This window comes from Pseudophryne corroboree, chromosome 5 (assembly GCF_028390025.1).
Source record: "Pseudophryne corroboree isolate aPseCor3 chromosome 5, aPseCor3.hap2, whole genome shotgun sequence".
Taxonomy (NCBI): Eukaryota; Metazoa; Chordata; class Amphibia; order Anura; family Myobatrachidae; genus Pseudophryne; species Pseudophryne corroboree.
In genome coordinates, this window is record NC_086448.1 from 788,848,956 (window position 1) to 788,872,376 (window position 23,421).

Genomic DNA, 23,421 nt, shown 5'->3' on the forward strand with positions numbered 1-23,421 from the left:
ATTCTGTGCTGGGATATGTGACACATGCATAGTACATATTCTGTCATTCTGTGTTGGGATATGTGACATATACATAGCACCACTTCTCTTATAGTGTGCTGGGATATGTGACACATGCATAGTACATATTCTGTCATTCTGTGCTGGGATATGTGACACATGCATAGTACATATTCTGTCATTCTGTGTTGGGATATGTGACATATACATAGCACCACTTCTCTTATAGTGTGCTGGGATATGTGACACATGCATAGTACATATTCTGTCATTCTGTGCTGGGATATGTGACACATGCATAGTACATATTCTGTCATTCTGTGTTGGGATATGTGACATATACATAGCACCACTTCTCTTATAGTGTGCTGGGATATGTGACACGTGCATAGTACATCTTCTGTCATTCTGTGTTGGGATATGTGACACATGCATAGTACATATTCTGTCACTCTGTGATTTGGGATATGTGACACGTGCATAGTACATATTCTGTCATTCTGTGTTGGGATATGTGACACATGCATAGTACATATTATGTCATTCTGTGTTGGGATATGTGACATATACATAGCACCACTTCTCTTATAGTGTGCTGGGATATGTGACACATGCATAGTGCATCTTCTGTCATTCTGTGTTGGGATATGTGCTCCCAGGCCCACCTCAATATAATTAGGTACTGTGCACTGCTCTGCATAGTGAGGGCTCCCCCGTCCTTCCCCCGTGGGACTGAAAAGTGGGACTGTCCTGCCAAATGCGGGAAGGTTGGTGGGTCTGGTATAACTCCTCACACTACTGTCATGTAACACTTTTGGGACTGATAAATCCCGTGTACTGTTATTTTAGGGTTAGACCATCGCACCATACTTTATTTTAAAAACTGTAATTTTGTATCTGTATCATGCGTTTCCTCCTGTATAATTTTGGCTCTTAAAAAAATCTCTATTTGATGTGTATCACCAATATTATACAGTCTGTTTAGATACTCATACTGTCCACTAGGTGGCACTGCAGACATCCAGGTGAATGAAATGAAATGTGACAGAGGTGTAGGTGACACATAACTTTGTATGACATATTGTGCAGAGAAAGGAAGGAACATACAGCATGAGCTGGGTTACACGGATCATATTACAGGGGAAAATCGCCAGCTTTGTATGCACATAATATATACTTCCACCAGTAGTGCTATGATCAGTACATACTAACTTGCAGTGTAATACTAATTAACTGTGAGCGGATAGTGCGCTGTGTGTGCTCCAGCAAGACACAAATGTAGTGCTGCCGAATAATAATTATATAGGAGAAATGCATTAATGGTTTTATTTCATTTCTTCTTCTCAGGCCATGTTTAAACAGAGTCTAATAAAATATTAGAAAAGGACGCAGCCTATACCCCCCCCCCCCCCCCTCCTTATTCTACTCCCCCAGTCATCTACTGGCATACGCAGTTCGCTAAAATGCACTAGATGCAGCTGCATACGGAGCTGCGACTCAGAATCAGGCCTATCAAACGCATAAAAATAGCATCGCCTGCACACTGTAACTTCCAACCATGCAACGCCCCCCTGCATCCTGTAACTGCTCCCCCTGCATCCTGTAACTGCTGCCCCTGCACCATGCAACTGTCCCCCTGCATCCTGTAACTGCCGCCCATGCACCATGCAACTGTCCCCCTGCATCCTGTAACTGCCGCCCATGCACCATGCAAAGGTCCACCTGCATCCTGTAACTGCCGCTCCTGCACCATGCAACCGCCCCCCTGCATCCTGTAACTGCCACCCCTGCACCATTCAACCGCCCCCCTGCATCCTGTAACTGCCGCCCCTGCACCATTCAACCGCCCCCCTGCATCCTGTAACTGCCGCCCCTGCACCATTCAACCGCCCCCCTGCATCCTGTAACTGCCGCCCCTGCACCATGCAACCGCCCCCTGCATCCTGTAACTGCCAACCCTGCACATGCAATTGTCCCCCTGCATCCTGTAACTGCCGCCCATGCACCATGCAACCGCCCCCTGCATCCTGTAACTGCCACCCATGCACCATGCAACCGCCCCCTGCATCCTGTAACTGCCCCCCCTGCATCTTGTAACTGCCGCCCCTGACCCATGCAACCGCCCCCCCCTGCATCTTGTAACTAACGCCCCTGCACCATGCAACTGCCCCCCCTGTATCCTGTAACTGCCGCCCCAGCACCATGCAACTGCCCCCTGTATCCTGTAACTGCCAACCCTGCACCATGCAACCGCCCCCTCTGCACCATGCAACCGCCCCCCTGTATCCTGTAACTGCCGCCCCTGCACCATGCAGCTGTCCCCTGTATCCTATAACCGCCCACTTCATCCTGTAACTGCCGCCCCTGCATCATGTAACTGCCCCCTTCATCCTGTAACTACCGCCCCTGTACCATGTAATTGCCCCCTTCATCCTGTAACTACCGCCCCTACACCATACAGCCACCTCCTTCATCCTGTAACTTGCAACACCTGCACCATGTAACTGCCCCCGTGTTCCTTCCACCCCTGCAACACGCACCTTCTACATATGCACCCTACAACTTTCAACCCTGCACTATGCAGCTGCCCACTGCATCCTGTAACTGCCCCCTCTGCAACATGCACCTTGTAACTGCTGCCCCTCTTATCCTTGCAAAGTGTAACTGCCCCCCCCCCCTGCAGCTATCCCCATGTTTCTTCCAGTCCTGCACCCTGTAGCTAACTCCATGTTCCTTCCACCCCTGCACCTTGTAGCTACCCCCATATTCCCTCCACCCTTTAACTACCCCCATGTACCTCCACCCCTGCACCCTGTAACTACCCCCATGTTCCCTCCACACTGTAGCTACCCCCCATGTTTCTTCCACCACTGCACCCTGTAACTACCCCCATGTTCCTTTTACCTCTGCATCCTGGAGCGAACCCATATTCCTTTCACCACTGCACCCTGTAACTACCCCCATGCACCTTCCAACTCTGCACCCTGTAACTGTCACCCCTGCACCTCCCATAACTGCACAGTATAACTTTGCCCCCTGCATCCTGTAGCTGCCTCCCATGCAAGTGACACCAGTGCACCATGTAACTGCATCCCCCTTCAACTGCCCCCACTGCAAACTGTGACTGCCCCCCTACACCTTGTAACTGCCCCTCATGCAATTGACACCTCTGCAACCCGTAATAGCACCCATTGCACTGTAACTGTCCCCATGCAACTGCACCATGTAATTGCCCCTCCCCCACAACCTGTAACTACCACCCTAGGACCCTGCAACTGCCCCCACTGCCCCCCTACACCTTGTAACTGCCCCTCATACAATTGACACCTCTGAAGAGTGCAATTTCTAGCCTTGCAATCCGTAACCGCACCCATGCAACTGCCATCACTGCACCCTGCAATTGCCCTTCACACAAGTGACCCCCATGCTCCCTGTACCTGCCCCCTGCACCTTCCACCCCACCTCATGCAATTGACACATTCGCACCCCAAAATTGCACCCACTGCATGTTATAACTGCCCCCATGCAACTGCCATAACTGCACTCTCATGCCTCACGCAAGTGACACCCCTACACCTTGTAACTGCCCCTCATGCAAGCGATACCTCTGCACCAAAAAACTGCACCTGTGCAACTGCCACCATTGCACCCTGCAACTACCACCCTAAAACCATGTAACTGCCACCCCTGCATCCTGTATCTTCCCCTCATGCAACTACACCCCCATATCCTATAAACGCACCTCCCTGCAACTGACACCCAGACATCCTGTATCAGCCCAAACTGCACACTGTAATTGCTCCTCATGCAAGTGACACCCCTGCACCCTGTAACTGCCCTTTTGCACTATGTACCTCCCACTACTGCATCCTGCAACTGCCAACCCTGCACCCTGTATCTGTAACTCCTGCTCTCTGTAACATGCCCACTGCAACTGCCCGCAATGCACGTGACACAAGTGGTCTATAGCTGTCCTCATGCCATTGCCGGCCCTGCACCCTGTGTCTGTCCCCACTGCTCCCTGTCCCTGCAACTGCCCCCAAAGCAAGTGACACATCTGCACCCTATAACTGCCCCCAAAGCAAGTTACATATCTGCACCCTATAACTGCCCCCAAAGCACATCTGCACCCTGTAACTACCCCCATAGCAAGTGACACATCTGCACCCTATAACTACCCCCATAGCAAGTGACACATCTGCACCCTATAACTACCCCCAAAGCAAGTGACACATCTGCGCCCTATAACTGCCCCCAAAGCAAGTGACACATCTGCACCCTATAACTGCCCCCATAGAAGCGATATCACTGCACCCTGCAACTGCCCCTTGCACCCAGTGTAACCACCACCACCCACCCCTGTGTGCGTCCCGCGCTGCCCTGTCCCTGGGAGGAGACCGCCGCTCCCCTCTCCCTGCAGCCGCTGACACCTGAGGATACCCCCGCCCGCCCACCGGTATATAGGGAGGGAGCCGGCTGTGCGCTCCCAGTCACCGCTGCAGCCCGCACCCACCATGCTCATCCCCAGCTTCCAGCGCTGCCTGCTCTGCCTGGCCTGCCTCCTGCTCCGGGGCTGCCTCTGCTACAAGAACGATGCCACCGAGATCCAGTATCCCGCACAGCTGGGCAAGCACTCCGTGCCCGGGGCCAACAGCAGTGCCAGCAACCAGGCCAGGAACGGGGGCAGGCACCAAGGGGGCACCTCTGCCATGGACAGGAACAGTAAGTCACTGGGGCATGCAACTGCATTATCTATCTATCTATCTATCTATCTATCTATCTATCTATCTATCTATCTATCTATCTATCTATCTATCTATCTATCTATCTATCTATCTATCTATCTATCTCTCTCTATAGCTATCTTATCTATCTCTCTGTCTATCTATCTATCTATCTATCTATCTATCTATCTATCTATCTATCTATCTATCTATCTATCTATCTATCTATCTATCTCATCTCTCACTCTCTCTCTATAGCTATCTATCTATCTATCTATCTATCTATCTATCTATCTATCTATCTATCTATCTATCTATCTATCTATCTATCTATCTATCTATCTATCTCTCTCTATAGCTATCTTATCTATCTCTCTGTCTATCTATCTATCTATCTATCTATCTATCTATCTATCTATCTATCTATCTATCTATCTATCTATCTATCTATCTATCTCATCTCTCACTCTCTCTCTATAGCTATCTATCTATCTATCTATCTATCTATCTATCTATCTATCTATCTATCTATCTATCTATCTATCTATCTATCTATCTATCTATCTATCTATCTCATCTCTCACTCTCTCTCTATAGCTATCTATCTATCTATCTATCTATCTATCTATCTATCTATCTATCTATCTATCTATCTATCTATCTATCTATCATCTCTCTCTCTATCTATCTATCTATCTATCTATCTATCATCTCTCTATAGCTATCTATCTATCTATCTATCTATCTATCTATCTATCTATCTATCTATCTATCTATCTATCTACTGTATGTGTGCGTGTGTATATATACTATATATATAATATTTACTTGGGTTAAGTTAGAGTGTTAGTGTAACCCATGTTCTGAACTTTTACTCTCTCTATATATATAAATAAATCATTGAAATCGTCCAGTGTGTACGCAGAAAGCGCACTCCCGCAGCGGCGTTCATCGCATCTTTCAGGTCGTCCCTACATGCAGCTCAGTCTGAAGATATCATCAATGGCAGCACACACCCAGATGTGGCCACAGATGATATATTGTTAGGTCTATTGCAACAATGCACAGTGTGTATGCACTATGCCGTTAGTGTGTGTGCACTGTGCCGGTAGTGTGTGTGCACTGTGCCGGTAGTGTGTGTGCACTATGCCGTTAGTGTGTGTGCACTGTGCCGGTAGTGTGTATGCACTATGCCGTTAGTGTGTGTGCACTGTGCCGGTAGTGTGTGTGCACTATGCAGGTAGTGTGTGTGCACTGTGCCGGTAGTGTGTATGCACTATGCCGTTAGTGTGTGTGCACTGTGCCGGTAGTGTGTATGCACTATGCCGTTAGTGTGTGTGCACTGTGCCGGTAGTGTGTGTGCACTATGCAGGTAGTGTGTGTGCACTGTGCCGGTAGTGTGTGTGCACTGTGCCGTTAGTGTGTGTGCACTGTGCCGGTAGTGTGTGTGCACTATGCAGGTAGTGTGTGTGCACTGTGCCGGTAGTGTGTGTGCACTGTGCCGGTAGTGTGTGTGCACTGTGCCGTTAGTGTGTGTGCACTGTGCCGTTAGTGTGTGTGCACTGTGCCGTTAGTGTGTGTGCACTGTGCCGGTAGTGTGTGTGCACTGTGCCGGTAGTGTGTGTGCACTGTGCCGGTAGTGTGTGTGCACTGTGCCGGTAGTGTGTGTGCACTGTGCCGTTAGTGTGTGTGCACTGTGCCGGTAGTGTGTGTGCACTGTGCCGTTAGTGTGTGTGCACTGTGCCGTTAGTGTGTGTGCACTGTGCCGGTAGTGTGTGTGCACTGTGCCGTTAGTGTGTGTGCACTGTGCCGGTAGTGTGTGTGCACTGTGCCGTTAGTGTGTGTGCACTGTGCCGTTAGTGTGTGTGCACTGTGCCGGTAGTGTGTGTGCACTATGCAGGTAGTGTGTATGCACTGTGCCGTTAGTGTGTGTGCACTGTGCCGGTAGTGTGTGTGCACAATGCAGGTAGTGTGTGTGCACTGTTCCGTTAGTAGTGTGTGTGCACTATGCAGGTAGTGTGTGTGCACTGTTCCGTTAGTAGTGTGTGTGCACTATGCAGGTAGTGTGTGTGCACTGTTCCGTTAGTGTGTGTGTGCACTATGCAGGTAGTGTGTGTGCACTGTTCCGTTAGTGTGTGTGCACTATGCAGGTAGTGTGTGTGCACTGTGCCGTTTGGGAGTTCAAGGGAAATCTGCACAACCATGACATCATTTGCTGGTCGTCTAATGTGTACCCACTGCGATGTGTGTTCCACCCAACGGCGCAGGGCGCAGTAACATCACATGCACTGCACGATCCGGTGTATGGCGGTGCAGCGTATCGTTACAGTATGCATGTAACTGCATGCCATCACTCATTGCATTGTCCTATCTGACATGCAGCACATCAGATGGGGCCGTGCAGTGAATGACCGCAGTGCATGTGCTACGGGTGTACACACTATATGATGTGTACGATAAATATTGTTCCGATCCGCGTCAGAACGATATGTTGTACAATATATGTGATAGTGTGTACCCCAGAGAGTGTGTATGTACCCCAGAGAGTGTGTATGTACCCCGGAGAGTGTGTATGTACCCCGGAGAGTGTATATGTACCCCGGAGAGTGTGTATGAACCCCGGAGAGTGTGTACCCCAGAGAGTGTGTATGTACCCCGGAGAGTGTGTATGTACGCCGGAGAGTGTGTATGTACGCCGGAGAGTGTGTGTGTACCCCGGAGAGTGTGTATGTACCCCGGAGAGTGTGTACCCCAGAGAGTGTGTATGTACCCCAGAGAGTGTGTATGTACCCCAGAGAGTGTGTATGTACCCCGGAGAGTGTGTACCCCAGAGAGTGTGTATGTACCCCGGAGAGTGTGTACCCCAGAGAGTGTGTATGTACCCCGGAGAGTGTGTATGTACCCCAGAGAGTGTGTATGTACCCCGGAGAGTGTGTATGTACCCCAGAGAGTGTGTATGTACCCCGGAGAGTGTGTACCCCAGAGAGTGTGTATGTACCCCGGAGAGTGTGTATGTACCCCGGAGAGTGTGTACCCCAGAGAGTGTGTATGTACCCCGGAGAGTGTGTATGTACGCCGGAGAGTGTGTGTGTACCCCGGAGAGTGTGTATGTACGCCGGAGAGTGTGTGTGTACCCCGGAGAGTGTGTATGTACCCCGGAGAGTGTGTACCCCAGAGAGTGTGTATGTACCCCAGAGAGTGTGTATGTACCCCAGAGAGTGTGTATGTACCCCGGAGAGTGTGTATGTACCCCGGAGAGTGTGTACCCCAGAGAGTGTGTATGTACCCCGGAGAGTGTGTATGTACGCCGGAGAGTGTGTATGTACGCCGGAGAGTGTGTATGTACGCCGGAGAGTGTGTGTGTACCCCGGAGAGTGTGTACCCCAGAGAGTGTGTATGTACCCCGGAGAGTGTGTACCCCAGAGAGTGTGTATGTACCCCGGAGAGTGTGTATGTACGCCGGAGAGTGTGTATGTACGCCGGAGAGTGTGTGTGTACCCCGGAGAGTGTGTATGTACGCCGGAGAGTGTGTATGTACCCCGGAGAGTGTGTACCCCAGAGAGTGTGTATGTACGCCGGAGAGTGTGTGTGTACCCCGGAGAGTGTGTATGTACGCCGGAGAGTGTGTATGTACGCCGGAGAGTGTGTGTGTACCCCAGAGAGTGTGTATGTACCCCGGAGAGTGTGTGTGTACCCCGGAGAGTGTGTGTGTACCCCAGAGAGTGTGTATAAATGTTTTCTAGGTAACCAGTTATGTGATAAAGGTGAAAAGAATAAGCTGTCTCTATTGTATTGGTCTGTTCTGCAGTCTACATGTCTGCTTATATATTACACTGACATTTAGCCTCTTGCATCGGTGCTCTGCGCCCCTGGGGGTACGTGTCAGGCTGAGGAACCCTGCTCCGTCCGGCACATAAAGTTTATAGCAAGTTCCCATTTATTGCAATTCACCATCAGGCATTTACTGTAGTGTGTTGGGTTTATTACACAGTCATGTTATTCTATGAAATCTGCAGGGGTTTTGTGGTCCGGTTTCATACTTGTGTATCGGCCGAGGGGAGAGTTACAAGCTGTTTCCTATTTTGGGGCTTTAAGATTCTTTTGCTGTGAGTAATACAGTATGGTGACCCAGGTAACCTCGTGCTGTATGCCCCAATCCCTCTCACCCATAGCAGCCAATCAGATAATAGTACTGTCGGGCAGCGTAACATCCTCCCACTGCGTCATCCTCTGGATTATGTTCAGTGGATATCAATGGGGATCAGCAAGCCGCTGTCGTACTTTTGGTTCATCTGACGTTTGTGACAGCGTTTCGCAGACATTCTTTGAGATGCATTTGCGCTCTTGCGCAGGACAGGGCGCTCATTGGAGCAGGATGCATTTTGCCTTTTGCACAAGTTTAGTAAATATTTATTTTTGCCCGTACATACGGTTTTGGAACGTGTTTTAGAGCATGTGTATTTGTGAGCGTGCATATGGTGCTGATTCATTTATTTTAGCAGTAGAGACCATGGGATATTGGCGGAAAACAGTGTCAGTTTACTGGGAGAACCTGCGCTTTGATCTCTGAGAAGCCGCGGTGACCTTTACCCCAAACATGGGCTTAGCGACAACATTTTAAAACATCATATCATAACTGTTAACAGTGTGGTGTTGACATTACATACGTCGGCACTGTAATTGTTGCTACATCCCGGCACAAGCTTTAAAACTTGGGCATATCCCTGTAAATGAGCTGCCAGCTTTCCCCCATCTGTGCTCCGGGTGTGGTATTGAAAGTCGACAGTAACTAGGTCGACAATGTCTAGGTCGACCACTATTGGTCGACAGTAACTAGGTCAACAGGGTCTTTAGGTCGACATGTTCTAGGTCGACATGTCAAAAGGTCGACATGAGTTTTTAATGTTATTTTGGTGTCGTTTTCTTCGTAGAGTGACCGGGAACCCCAATTAGTGCACCGCGTCCCCTCGCATGGTGTCTTCGCTTCGCTCGGCACAGATTACCGTTCCAATCGTAGTCCACGTGGATCGTTAAGTATGAAAAGGTTCAAAAAAAGAAAAAAATTGTGAAAAACTCATGTCGACCTTTTGACCTGTCGACCTAGAACATGTCGACCTAAAGACCCTGTCGATCTAGACACCCTGTCGACCTAGTTACTGTCGACCAATAGTGGTCGACCTAGACATTGTCGACCTAGTTACTGTCGACTTTCAGTCCGGATCCCCTGTGCTCCATACTTTGTACTGTATAACACAGTGCCCCTAATTTGCAGGTAACAAAGTATAAGCCCCCTCCCCCACCCCCATTGAGCGTTGACATTGTACGTGACAGATAACCCCCACATGTACATACATATATATATATATATATATATATATATTTTCCACTCCCCAATACTTACCATATAACATATAATATTACTACGGACAAGTGAATGCCTCAGTCTGAAGTGATACAATTCATTACAAAGAATGTATCTCCGCAACTGACACTAAACCTATAGAAAATGACACAATGGAAATATTAGCTCGACACTGAGAACCCAGCCTTAGAATGTGTGGGAACTCCTAATGTGGATCGTATTGCAGGGATTATAAACGTAAGCCTGATTCCTTAAACTCCTGATCATATTCGCATCCCCTTTTTCCAGCTCAGTCCGGGTTGGAATACGGAGCAATGGGCACCCCAACCTCTGGACCACTTCCTCCACTACCCTGACCACAGATTACAGTCATACCACACTGGATATGCCCAAATTCGTCCGATCTTGGAAGCCAAGCAGTGTTGGCCCGGCCAGTACTGGGTATGGGAACATCCCAAGAAGACCGGGTACTGTAATAATAGTTGGAATATGGGACAGTGTTCTTTCTGCAATCTCCTTCATATCATCTCTTCGTTTCTCTTCGCCTCCCCCCCCCCCTTTTTCCCTTTCCCTTTACCCGCACCCCATTTCGATTCTCACCCTATATTTATTATTTCATCCATCTAATTAAAATGTTCATATGATTCCCTAAATTATGCATATGCATTTATGAATCCTATTGCAATGCCATTCTCACCATATAAATTTCCTTCATTTAACATAAACCTGTATAATACTAATATATGCGAACCCATAGAAATTATCTGGTGTCGCAAAATACATGTCATTCTATTATCTGCATCAAAGTATTTTATGATCCAGTGACAAGTATTGTGATGCATAGTCCCAATACAATTTTCACTAAATTAATATTCCTTGCAAATAAAGACAGTAAAATGACACGTTTTTAGAAGTATCTGCGGTTTCACTGACACTTGTTTCTCCCATCCTTATGTTGTGATCTCCTGTGTGGAGACGAAGTCAGTGCATCCAAACTGTAGAAGTCTATGCATATGAACTATGAAAATATGGCCGCCGGCATCCGCTTCCAGTCTGATCAACGGTCTCCATACACGGACTCCAAGAAAATGGCCGCCGCACTTCCTCTCACAACGAACGGCGCATGCGCGGAAAGGATCCACTGACACCGGAAGTGGGGCGGAAATGACGCAATTCGCGTCACAAAACCGGACTTTAGTAAACAAAAAGTATTTCTGCATTTAACATGATTTCTGGACACATTTTCTTAGCGCAATTAAGGCGCTTTACATGCTGCCATTATCACTATATGCTGACACTATGTATATTGCACTTCTTAAAATAATAACGGTTTTTATATCCTGAACATCCTGTCACAGGAAATGAGGTCACTAATCATTTCCTGACCCATAGGGGTATAAATAACTGACATGTCCCACTGTGCTCACTACCCCTTGATGAAGTCAAACAAGACGAAACGCGTTGGGTGATTCCTGCTATTACTGAAAATCCAAAGATAAGCTACTCATTCTATTCATTACTTCTCTTGTTCTAATTGATTTTAGATATATCTATACTTTGCACAATACCTTTATTATTACCATGAGGGCCCGTTTTTAGCACTCATTTATGTTTTTTTATGTCCTTTTTATGCCTTTTTCTCTGAATATATGTTTTACTGTTCACTTTTAAACAGAAAACTTTGTTGGAAAAAATAACCCCCTTTTTTTATATATTGACATGTGTGTCAAAAAAAATTTTTTTTTTTTTAACTGATTACGTTTGTTTTGAATAAATCCCGCCTGTGCTTTTAAATATATATCTCTAGTTTTATACTTTTTTACCACCGGTGGTCGCTCTGATCTTATCCGCTTTTTCTAAATTTCTTTTATCCTACACACGTACAAGTGTAGGTTTTATTTGAGATTGAGCAGACACCCCATAAAGAAAGGGGAGTGGTATCATAGAGAAATAACATTCCACAGGGGAGTATAATAGACATACTGTGAAAAACTATATCTACAAATTTTTCTGGCGCTGTCAGTTCACCCCATACACACATATCTCTGTACTATTTCTTACAGCCGCCTCAAATTGGGTCAGTAGATTCACACAGCATGTTTAGAATTAACGAACGTACAGATAAAAGGAGCAATTTGTGTAACAAAATCTTTAATGAAACTAACAAGACAGAGGAAATACCCACATCAGATAACCTGGATAATATGTTCTGGGACATTGAGAGACTTCTTGTTAAGGAAATAAAAGCATGGTGGGACATTAAAGGTCTAGAACATTATGTTAGTGTGGATAGAGTCCCCAGAGGTCTAAGAATTCTAAAGCAACCCACTTTTGGTACTGAAAACCAAGCCTTTATGAAAGAATGGGATACCACCTTACACAATTGCTCCATCAACTTAATGAGATTGCTCATATCGGAGAAAAAACGTATTTTAGTCAATTTAGAGATGGAAATTAAAGAAACGGAAAAAGGTTTTGAGACCTTCAAAGACAAGGAGGACTTTAAAATTAACGAGAAAGTTCTGAATAAGAAGCTTGAACACATTGAGGACACGGTAATCAGGAATAAAGAAAAAAAGTTCAGCAGGGACAAACAGGATTATGAAAATAATAAAGTGAAAAACTGGAACAGGTTCAACCACGAGGAACCGCAAGAACGGAAGGTGAGAAAGGATTATTGGCAATCAGCATCACAGAAAGGAAAAAGGAGACTATCAAGCCAAGCTTTACAAGAAAGGAGACATACACAAACTTCAAACAGATTCACAGCACTACGTAAGTTAGATTCAACAGGAGAGGTTTTTTTATCCCAAGGACCAAGTACAAAGGTCAGGGACACGACCACAACCACCAAAGAGGGAGCAAGCTACGCATCACCACGAAAAAGGCACCTAGAAGAAGAGGATGCCGTGGGGGTGTCAGAAAAAAGCCGATTCAAACGGAGGTATCTGCAATAGAAGATTCCGCACCTAAAGGCATCTTTAATCTATCAAAACATGACCTAACCACGCACGAAATCTCACTTTTGAACAAAGGGCTAACGTTTGCACCCACAAAAGGGATGAATAAATTCGACACGTTTGTAGATCTGAACAAATTCGTGAGAAAACTCACTCTGAAACGGCATTTTTTAAGGAAGGAAGACGCGATCATAAGGAACTATGACCAATCTAAATCAGGATTAAGACCGATCTCTAAATTTTATCCCCTGGAATCTAAGGGGAACAACATAGGCATGTTTTATGACCTAATGGTAAAAGACCTATGTGAGGTTGAGATCGAACCTATTAAGGAGAAGAATCTAACTAATAAAGAAAGACAAGCAATCAAACAAATCCAGGGAAATAAAGACATTATTTTAAAACCAGCTGACAAAGGGGGGGGGTTGGTGATCATGGATCGCACGGCGTACATCATGGAAGCTGAGAGATTACTGGGAGATGAATCATCCTATAAACCACTAGCAGCAGATCCAAAAGAATCATTCGTGGATGAACTTAGAGCGATCCTCCTTAAAGGCCTCAGGAACGAGACACTTACCAAGGAGGAATACCAGTATCTCCTTAGCACCAACCCCGTCACCCCCATTTTTTACTTTCTCCCAAAGGTGCATAAATCTATGACTAATCCACCAGGGAGGCCAATCGTGGCAGGAATTGACTCTCTAACATCTCACCTGTCAGAATACGTGGATATCTTCCTCAGAAAATATGTCATGGACCTACCTGCGTATCTTAAGGACACTACATCAGTTTTGAACCTAATGGAATCACAAATATGGAAAGACACTTACAGGTGGGCCACTATAGATGTACAGTCTTTATATACGTGCATCAAACATGACCAAGGAATTCAAGCATGCAACTTTTTTATGAGAAAGGACCCTTTTATTAAGGACGACCACCGGATTTTTATTTGTGATATTATGGAATTCATTTTAAAACACAATTATTTTAAATTTCAGGACCAATTTTATCTCCAGACCTGCGGGACAGCGATGGGAACAATTTTCGCGCCCAGTTTCGCGAATCTCTTTATGGGCCACTGGGAAAATGACTGTATTTACACGGATCATCCTTTCAACACTAAACTAATATTTTATAAAAGATTCATTGATGACATCTTAATTATATGGGACGGAGATGAAACCTCATTCAATAACTTCCTCGTATATATATCCGACAATAACAGGAACTTGAAATTCACTTCCAATAACAGCACGGAACAGATAGAGTTCCTAGACCTAATATTGACTCACCAAGGGAATGAAATCATCTCGAAGAATTTTATTAAGAAGGTGGACACAAACAGCTATGTCCACTACCATAGTAACCACCATAAACAATGGAAGAATAATATTCCCCTTTCTCAGTTCACAAGGATTGCACGGAACTGTACGAAGACGGATGATCGTGATGCCCAACTGACAGTTTACACAGAGAGATTTAAAGAGAAGGGATACCCTGAACATATTACAGCAGCTGCAAATGCAAAAGCCAAAACCCTGGAAAGAAACAAACTCTTGGAATACAAACCAAAGGAAAATGCTAAAGACACGGTTAGATTCATTACCACCTACAGCAAACATGACAACCTGATCAAACAGACACTTAAATCACACTGGAACATATTACTAATGGACCCCATCCTTAAAGATTACCTACCAACTGAACCACAAGTGGTTTTTAAGAAATCACAAAATCTAAAGGACCTCCTCGCACCAAGTATGTTAAAGAACTACGACACTCCAAGGAACACACTACCGAGATGTGTGGGATGCTTTAAATGTGGTCACTGCAATATCTGCAAATTTGTGAACCCCAACAGGAAAACCTTTAAAAATACAGGTGATACCAAGGAATACAAAATCAAGCACTTTATTAACTGTAATACATGCTCCGTCATATATCTTCTGGAATGCTCATGCAAGATGAAGTACATTGGAAAGACTAAAAGACCACTGAAAATCCGCATACAGGAACATATAAGGAATATAAAGAACCGGGTCCAAACTCACGCAGTTTCGAGGCACTTCCTACAACATCACGGTTCCAACCCGGAAGAACTCACATTCAAAGGCCTGGAACTAGTGGCACTAGGAGAAAGAGGGGGGGACCTCTCCAACCTCCTGTCAAGAAGGGAAATGTTTTGGATACATGAATTGAAATCCCTCCATCCGAATGGACTGAACGAAGGCTATGAAATAGCCCCCTTTCTATAAACGTAAGCCTGATTCCTTAAACTCCTGATCATATTCGCATCCCCTTTTTCCAGCTCAGTCCGGGTTGGAATACGGAGCAATGGGCACCCCAACCTCTGGACCACTTCCTCCACTACCCTGACCACAGATTACAGTCATACCACACTGGATATGCCCAAATTCGTCCGATCTTGGAAGCCAAGCAGTGTTGGCCCGGCCAGTACTGGGTATGGGAACATCCCAAGAAGACCGGGTACTGTAATAATAGTTGGAATATGGGACAGTGTTCTTTCTGCAATCTCCTTCATATCATCTCTTCGTTTCTCTTCGCCTCCCCCCCCCCCTTTTTCCCTTTCCCTTTACCCGCACCCCATTTCGATTCTCACCCTATATTTATTATTTCATCCATCTAATTAAAATGTTCATATGATTCCCTAAATTATGCATATGCATTTATGAATCCTATTGCAATGCCATTCTCACCATATAAATTTCCTTCATTTAACATAAACCTGTATAATACTAATATATGCGAACCCATAGAAATTATCTGGTGTCGCAAAATACATGTCATTCTATTATCTGCATCAAAGTATTTTATGATCCAGTGACAAGTATTGTGATGCATAGTCCCAATACAATTTTCACTAAATTAATATTCCTTGCAAATAAAGACAGTAAAATGACACGTTTTTAGAAGTATCTGCGGTTTCACTGACACTTGTTTCTCCCATCCTTATGTTGTGATCTCCTGTGTGGAGACGAAGTCAGTGCATCCAAACTGTAGAAGTCTATGCATATGAACTATGAAAATATGGCCGCCGGCATCCGCTTCCAGTCTGATCAACGGTCTCCATACACGGACTCCAAGAAAATGGCCGCCGCACTTCCTCTCACAACGAACGGCGCATGCGCGGAAAGGATCCACTGACACCGGAAGTGGGGCGGAAATGACGCAATTCGCGTCACAAAACCGGACTTTAGTAAACAAAAAGTATTTCTGCATTTAACATGATTTCTGGACACATTTTCTTAGCGCAATTAAGGCGCTTTACATGCTGCCATTATCACTATATGCTGACACTATGTATATTGCACTTCTTAAAATAATAACGGTTTTTATATCCTGAACATCCTGTCACAGGAAATGAGGTCACTAATCATTTCCTGACCCATAGGGGTATAAATAACTGACATGTCCCACTGTGCTCACTACCCCTTGATGAAGTCAAACAAGACGAAACGCGTTGGGTGATTCCTGCTATTACTGAAAATCCAAAGATAAGCTACTCATTCTATTCATTACTTCTCTTGTTCTAATTGATTTTAGATATATCTATACTTTGCACAATACCTTTATTATTACCATGAGGGCCCGTTTTTAGCACTCATTTATGTTTTTTTATGTCCTTTTTATGCCTTTTTCTCTGAATATATGTTTTACTGTTCACTTTTAAACAGAAAACTTTGTTGGAAAAAATAACCCCCTTTTTTTATATATTGACATGTGTGTCAAAAAAAATTTTTTTTTTTTTTTTTTTTTTTTAAAAAATTTTTTTTTTTTTAACTGATTACGTTTGTTTTGAATAAATCCCGCCTGTGCTTTTAAATATATATCTCTAGTTTTATACTTTTTTACCACCGGTGGTCGCTCTGATCTTATCCGCTTTTTCTATATATATATATATATATATATATATTTTCCACTCCCCAATACTTACCATATAACATATAATATTACTACGGACAAGTGAATGCCTCAGTCTGAAGTGATACAATTCATTACAAAGAATGTATCTCCGCAACTGACACTAAACCTATAGAAAATGACACAATGGAAATATTAGCTCGACACTGAGAACCCAGCCTTAGAATGTGTGGGAACTCCTAATGTGGATCGTATTGCAGGGATTATAACATGGGATCCCGCACGGATTCCATACAGGCAGCAGTTGCCTTCAGATTAAGATTTGTATGACGCAATTTCTCTGCGAAAATTGCGCCATTGTGGCACGCGCCATAACGGGACTGTCCGTAGGATCTGGATCTTTTTTGCCTCTGATAAAGAGACCCTTCATCTAAACAGTCCATTTCACAGGCACATAGAGGTCTGTTTACTAAGCCTTCGCTGCAGATAAAGTGGACGGAAATAAAGTACCAACCAATCAGCTCCTAACTGTCAATTTTCAAACACAGCCTATAACATGACAGCTAGGAGCTAATTGGCTGGTTCTTTACCTCTGTCTACTTTACCTCTAAAGGTGCAGGGTGCTAGAATGAACACTAATGTAGTACTGTATGTAAGCTAAATAATAAATGTATGGAACAGTTTTCCAGCAGAGAACGAAGAACGATGCATCCAGTTCCAAATATCTGCAAAATGACTCACATGGGGACATTCAATTGTTTCTCCCCCCCCCCCCCCCTCCCCGCAACTACCACTAGAGGGCGCAAAACTGATCGGAGCCTCCTGATGCAGCAAGAAGAGATGTGCCAAAGGTCCATGGCTTAGGCGCCCAAGAAGGAGTTTGGGCGCAGTAACCAGGACTTTAGGCGGGATTAGGCGCTGTTTGCGGCTAAACCCCCCTCTATTTGGGTGCTTAAAAAGTAATGGGTGCCCGATCAGAGCAACAATTGATGAGCACCCCTCCCCCCCCCCAAATAAATAAATAAATAACATTTGAATCACCCCGACGGAGTTAATAGATTTCTCATACTCATATTATGTAATAGAATGATGTTTCCAAGAGGTGAGGACAGACCAGCCTATACCAGTACTCTGTACAGGACATATTGTTTTTGTATGAAAGACTACTTGTCATCTGCCGGGTTGGGACAAAACACTGTCTCTGTGACACGGGCCCACACATGACTGTGTACACATCCCCTCCACCTTTCCAACTCTTCCCCTGGCGATCCCTACGACACCTGTAGACAGAGCACGGAGAGAGCTGCGCCGCCCCCCTTCCCACTCTCACCTGTCTGTGGCACTTCAGCAATGCAAAGTGTTACCTAGACATTAAAGGCTTTGATTTGAGTCCAGCGTTTGTTTCCACTTCCTGGCTGAGCGCTTGTGTGCTCCAGGCCTCTGGCAGAAAAGAGAAATCCACACATTGTAATGAAGTCCCCACCACCCTCGTCTTGCCTGGGGCAGCCCACCATTCTGACTTGTCTGATGGGGGGGGGGGATCTGGATCGTGATGAACAGAAGTTAGGTTTGGCATGGGTCCCATAGCCTATTAATCATGCAATATGCAAGGAAGGAAAAAAAAAAAAGGACTTCTGGCATCTTTTAACATCATGAGGAAACGTATGATGGTGGGGAGAGGAGAAGCAGACAAGCGTGCCCTCTCTCTGGAGATCAGAGGCCACAGCGGTGGACGTGTCAATGAGATGTTATGGCGCGGCCCATTGTCTTCCACTGATCATCTGTTTCCGCTAGAGTGAGAGCGAACCGTCACTTTCATCACTTCTCCCAAGGGATGTCGGCCCCAACCCGCCCTGTTCCTCTGTTGTCCCTAACCTATGGATGGGTCTCCGGTCCCATGAGAATGTAGCTGAGGCCGGATCTCAGAGGTCGGTCAGCCCTCTGGAGTAAGGTTACTGGCCATGAAGTTCATGGAGTAGATTTATTAAAGCTCCTAATACAGACAAGTGGCGCTGTCGCTATGGTTGCCACCTCATCCCTTTAATTCTGGACACATATTAATTACACAGGTTCTGCGGCTGGCTGACTTCAAGACTCCATTTCTCCTGGTTTTAATCAGCCACAGAACCTGTGTAATTAATATGTGTCCAGAATAAAAGGAATGAGGTGGTAACCCTAGCTGTCACCTGTAGCAACTAACCACATTCTGTCATTTTCTAGAATGCGGTACAGAAAGCATAGCTAGAATCTGATTGGCTGCCATGGGCCACACCTCCAGTTTTCATTTTTGGAAACTTTAGTAAATCTACCCTTATATCTTAGATCAGGGGTATTCAACACGTGGCCTCTGTGGAACTATACATCCCAGCATGCCCTGCCACAGTTTTAGCATACCCTAATAGATAAACTGTGGCAGAGCATGCTGGTATGTTTAGTTCCACAGCGGCTGGAGGGGCTTAGATGTATACCCTTTGTCTTTGATGTTATATGGAGAACATGTGGGAATACCCTGTCCATGAAGTAATCAGGGGCCGATTGATGGTTCTGTCATCGATAGTGGAGTCTCGAGCCGCATCGTAGCCGGGATGAGGGCTCAGTAAATATTTGTGATGATTAATATGCCATTGACTGGAACGAGGGAAGTCTGAAGAATATCGCAGAGGCTGCTGCAGTGGTTATTAAACCTCATGATAATTCATTTAAATGTGTTCTGAATCCTTCATACACTCCTCATCTTGTTTGCGAAAACCTCCAATAGGCTAAGCTTTCAGTACTCACATTGATGGGGGCGATGTACTAAGCCTTAGAGAGAGGTAAAGTGGAGAAAGATAAACTACCAACCAATCCGCTCCTAACTGCCATGTTACAGGCTGTGTTTAACAAATGACAGTTATGAGCTGATTGGTTGCTACTTTATCTCTCTCACGTCTGCCCCGTCGACTGATAACTTCATATATGTGAGGTGATCTGGACCTGGAAGCCGGCACTGCCACATATACACGGTGATCTACTTGGTCTGATGCCCTGAATCTGTGTCATTTGTCCGCTGCGCCCACGTGACTGGATTGTCCACAAATTTTGTCAACTGTGCCGAGTGCCGGGATTGCACCATGTGTTGATTTCCTACATTTGTTTCTTTTATTCTCAACATCTTGTTGGGTCAGTGACAAATTGGGTTAAGTCGACCGGTCAGTATATAGTAGGACTGAAGGCCTGGCATATTATAGCAGATGGCCCCCTTAGTAGTGGGACATTTGTTTTATGTTTACGTGATTCATGCGTGTGTAGCGTTTGCTTGATAAGAGTGTGTGTGTGTGTGTGTGTGTGTGTGTTTGTGGGGGGACACGACCTTGCTGACTCCCACTGTGTTTTACAATATTTTATGGTAAAATTAGATACAATGACAGGATTTGTTGCAAGACATAAGTAAATATTCTGTACAGACCATTGCGTACAAACTGTTCCAATATGCTGCATACAAAGCTTTACAGTATATTGGTCGTGGCATGGCTTCTCCATCTGTAGGGGACTCCACAGCTACATTAGTCCTCATCCCCCCTTCATCTCCATGTCCCCCTGTATAGCAGCCAGATTGGAGTTTTGACTAACACATTAAATGAAGTTTGTATATTTGCACATCTGTATAAGGTGTAATGGACCACTGATCATTGGGCGGACATTCCAAAGGGTACACAAATCGTGGCCTAATATGGAATGCCAACAGGATTTGAAATGTCTAGTCATCTAATATATATTATCCTACGTATAGAAGTAGTTTAAGAGAAATATAGATTGATAGTATACTTTTCAAAGCAATTAATATTTATTGCTCTTCATCTATTTCCAGACCACCATCAAGTGGGTTGCCGAGAACTGAGGTCCACCAAGTATATTTCCGATGGCCAGTGCACCAGTCTGAGTCCCCTAAAGGAGCTGGTTTGTGCCGGAGAATGCCTCCCTCTTCCCATTCTACCCAACTGGATCGGAGGAGGCTATGGCCTGAAGTACTGGAGCCGTAGAAGCTCACAGGAATGGCGTTGCGTGAATGACAAGACGCGCACGCAGCGCATTCAGCTCCAGTGCGCCGACGGCACCAGCAGAATCTACAAAGTCACCGTGGTCACTTCCTGCAAGTGCAAAAGGTATACGAGGCAGCACAACGAGTCCAGCCACAACTACGAGGAATCCTCACCCATAAAACCCATCCACCCCCATCAGCATCATCAGTCCAAGAGCAACCGGGACAGAAAGAGGCTAAGCAAGGTCAGCAAACACATGTCTAGCTAGGCATGGGATGGTGCCATGAGCTGGACTCCATAAAACCAAAGTGACTTCATCTGCAGACCTTTGTGTTCGTTGGAGGACCCCGAGCAATGAAGCTACACGATCGTCACATAGATTTTTATATCTTCTAAACTTTTTTGAAGGACAGAAATTTATTTTGCTAAATTCCACGCAAATTTACTGACGTTTTATGTCTAAAGCTATTATATAACAGGACCCAGAGGTGCTCAAACAAGACAAAGTATATAGAAGAAGTGGGAATAATTTATACCACCCCTAGTTTTTGGGGTATTTTTTTATCCAAAGGACCATAACTATACTTACGCCTTCTTATTAGAAGATCAGTAATCACGCAAAAATATGGCCACATCTTTCCATTACTTTTACTTACGTGTATATCCGCCTACTCACCTCGTACGCCAACCTGTGCTAGAGACAGTTGTGATATCACTAACACATGCCAAATGCAGACGGTGATTTTCTGTTTCAGTCAACAAGAAATCATTTACAAAGGATTTGTTTCATTTTTATACATAAAATTTATTTTCTCCTCTTTTTTTACAAAACCACCATTGTTGATAATATACAAAAAAATGCGTTTTCTTATAAGATTGAGTTGCATTTCCCGGTACTATTGCTTTAAACCTCCCCTTTATATAAAGCGCCCCCGCCGTTGGGTTTTGGCAGTAATATAAACTGTAATTAAAGTATTTATTGGTCGATGTAATTGCGCATCGTCTTGTGCGTGAGCGTGGGCTCGTCGTAGGAGCTTATGAATGTGTATTTTCACTTGTACAGCACATTATGGGGGCGGTGTATCTAAGCTTGGAGAGAGATAAAGTGGAGAGAATTAAAGTACCGACCAATCGGCTCCTAACTGTAATTTTCCAAATACAGCCTGTAACGTGACAGCTAGAAGCTGATTGGCTGGTACTTTATCTCTCTGCAGTTTAACCCTCTCCAAGCTTTGACGAGTCTCCCCCTATATGTATTAAAGCATTTTTTTTATGTATCAAAGTATTTTCTTACAACCTGTAAGTAGACTGCACCCCGCATTGCTTTTTATTGTAGATATTGTAAAATAATTATGTAGTATTTGTGGTATATTTTTATTGTGATATTTTTATTAGTACATGTGTTGGAATGTTTATTAAAAAGCTATAATGTGCAATGAAGAACTGATATCTTTAAGTGTTTTTTTTTATGTGTTTAATTAATTTTGCAGTGCAGAGTATTACAGCAACCCAGAGGGGTAACATGTCATAGCCCTGCTAAGTATTAATGACAGAATATAAGGGGCAGGGCTGAATTAACACCATTTGAGCCTGTAGGCACACAATCTTTGACGTCCAAAATCTGGCCATCCACTAGACATCCCTTGTTTATGGAACATTCTGTGGCTTTGCCTAGTGCGATGGAGAGAATACAATGAAAGTACCTTACACTGCTGGCACCTAGGGGTATATTTACTAATGCTTCTAAAGATTAAATGTGACGTTGCCCATAGCAACCAATTACATTTTGTCTACCATTTTCTAGGATACAACAGAGAAATGGTAGCTGGAATCTGATTGGTAGTACTTTTTAGAAGCTTTAGTAAATATACACCCAAGATCAGAAACATTCATTTTTTGCCACGGGCAGAATTGTGGAAGGCACAGTCCCATTGAATACTTATTATAGAGTTGGGCAGGGAGCATACAGACCTACAAGTGGGAACTTAGGTGGTAGCTTAGGTGAATCAAATAGAATTCAAACCAGTTGGATTTTTTACACCCAGTCACTGAGTGTTGTAATTACCCCCGCCCCCCCTTCACACACTATGGTGAGAATTCAACTGTTTGAAAAGTCGGTTGGGTGTCTGTGTTTTCCTGTTTATTAGATAGGAAAAAACTGACACTCAACTGACTTTTCAAACAATTGAATATCCCCCCATATGTCACCCAAAATTATAACCAGTATTTTCATATGTTGTCTGTGACTCCTCCCTCTTTCATTTCCAATGTGAGGTTGTGCCCCGTTCCCAACTTGTGTCTACACTCTGGAGTTCAGGACTTAATAGGTTTCATTTATTTATTGCGCCAAAGTTTGTGATTCTTACGTTACACCCTAAATAATCTAGGAGTTCTTGCATTTAGAAAATGGTCAGTACACAGGATAGGAAACATTTTTTTCAGTTTTAAAATGTCACAATTATTACTAC

The 23,421-nt window shown here is 44.7% G+C and overlaps 1 protein-coding gene across 1 annotated transcript; it reads left to right on the forward strand.

The window, feature by feature from the left end:
- The first annotated feature begins 4,148 nt into the window (after positions 1-4,148).
- Positions 4,149-22,396, forward strand: SOSTDC1 (sclerostin domain containing 1). Its single transcript, XM_063924415.1, has 2 exons — positions 4,149-4,722; positions 20,782-22,396. Exons 1-2 carry the CDS (start codon positions 4,515-4,517, stop codon positions 21,219-21,221), a joined length of 648 nt encoding a protein of 215 aa, XP_063780485.1. The 5' UTR covers positions 4,149-4,514; the 3' UTR covers positions 21,222-22,396.
- Positions 22,397-23,421: the final 1,025 nt, after the last annotated feature.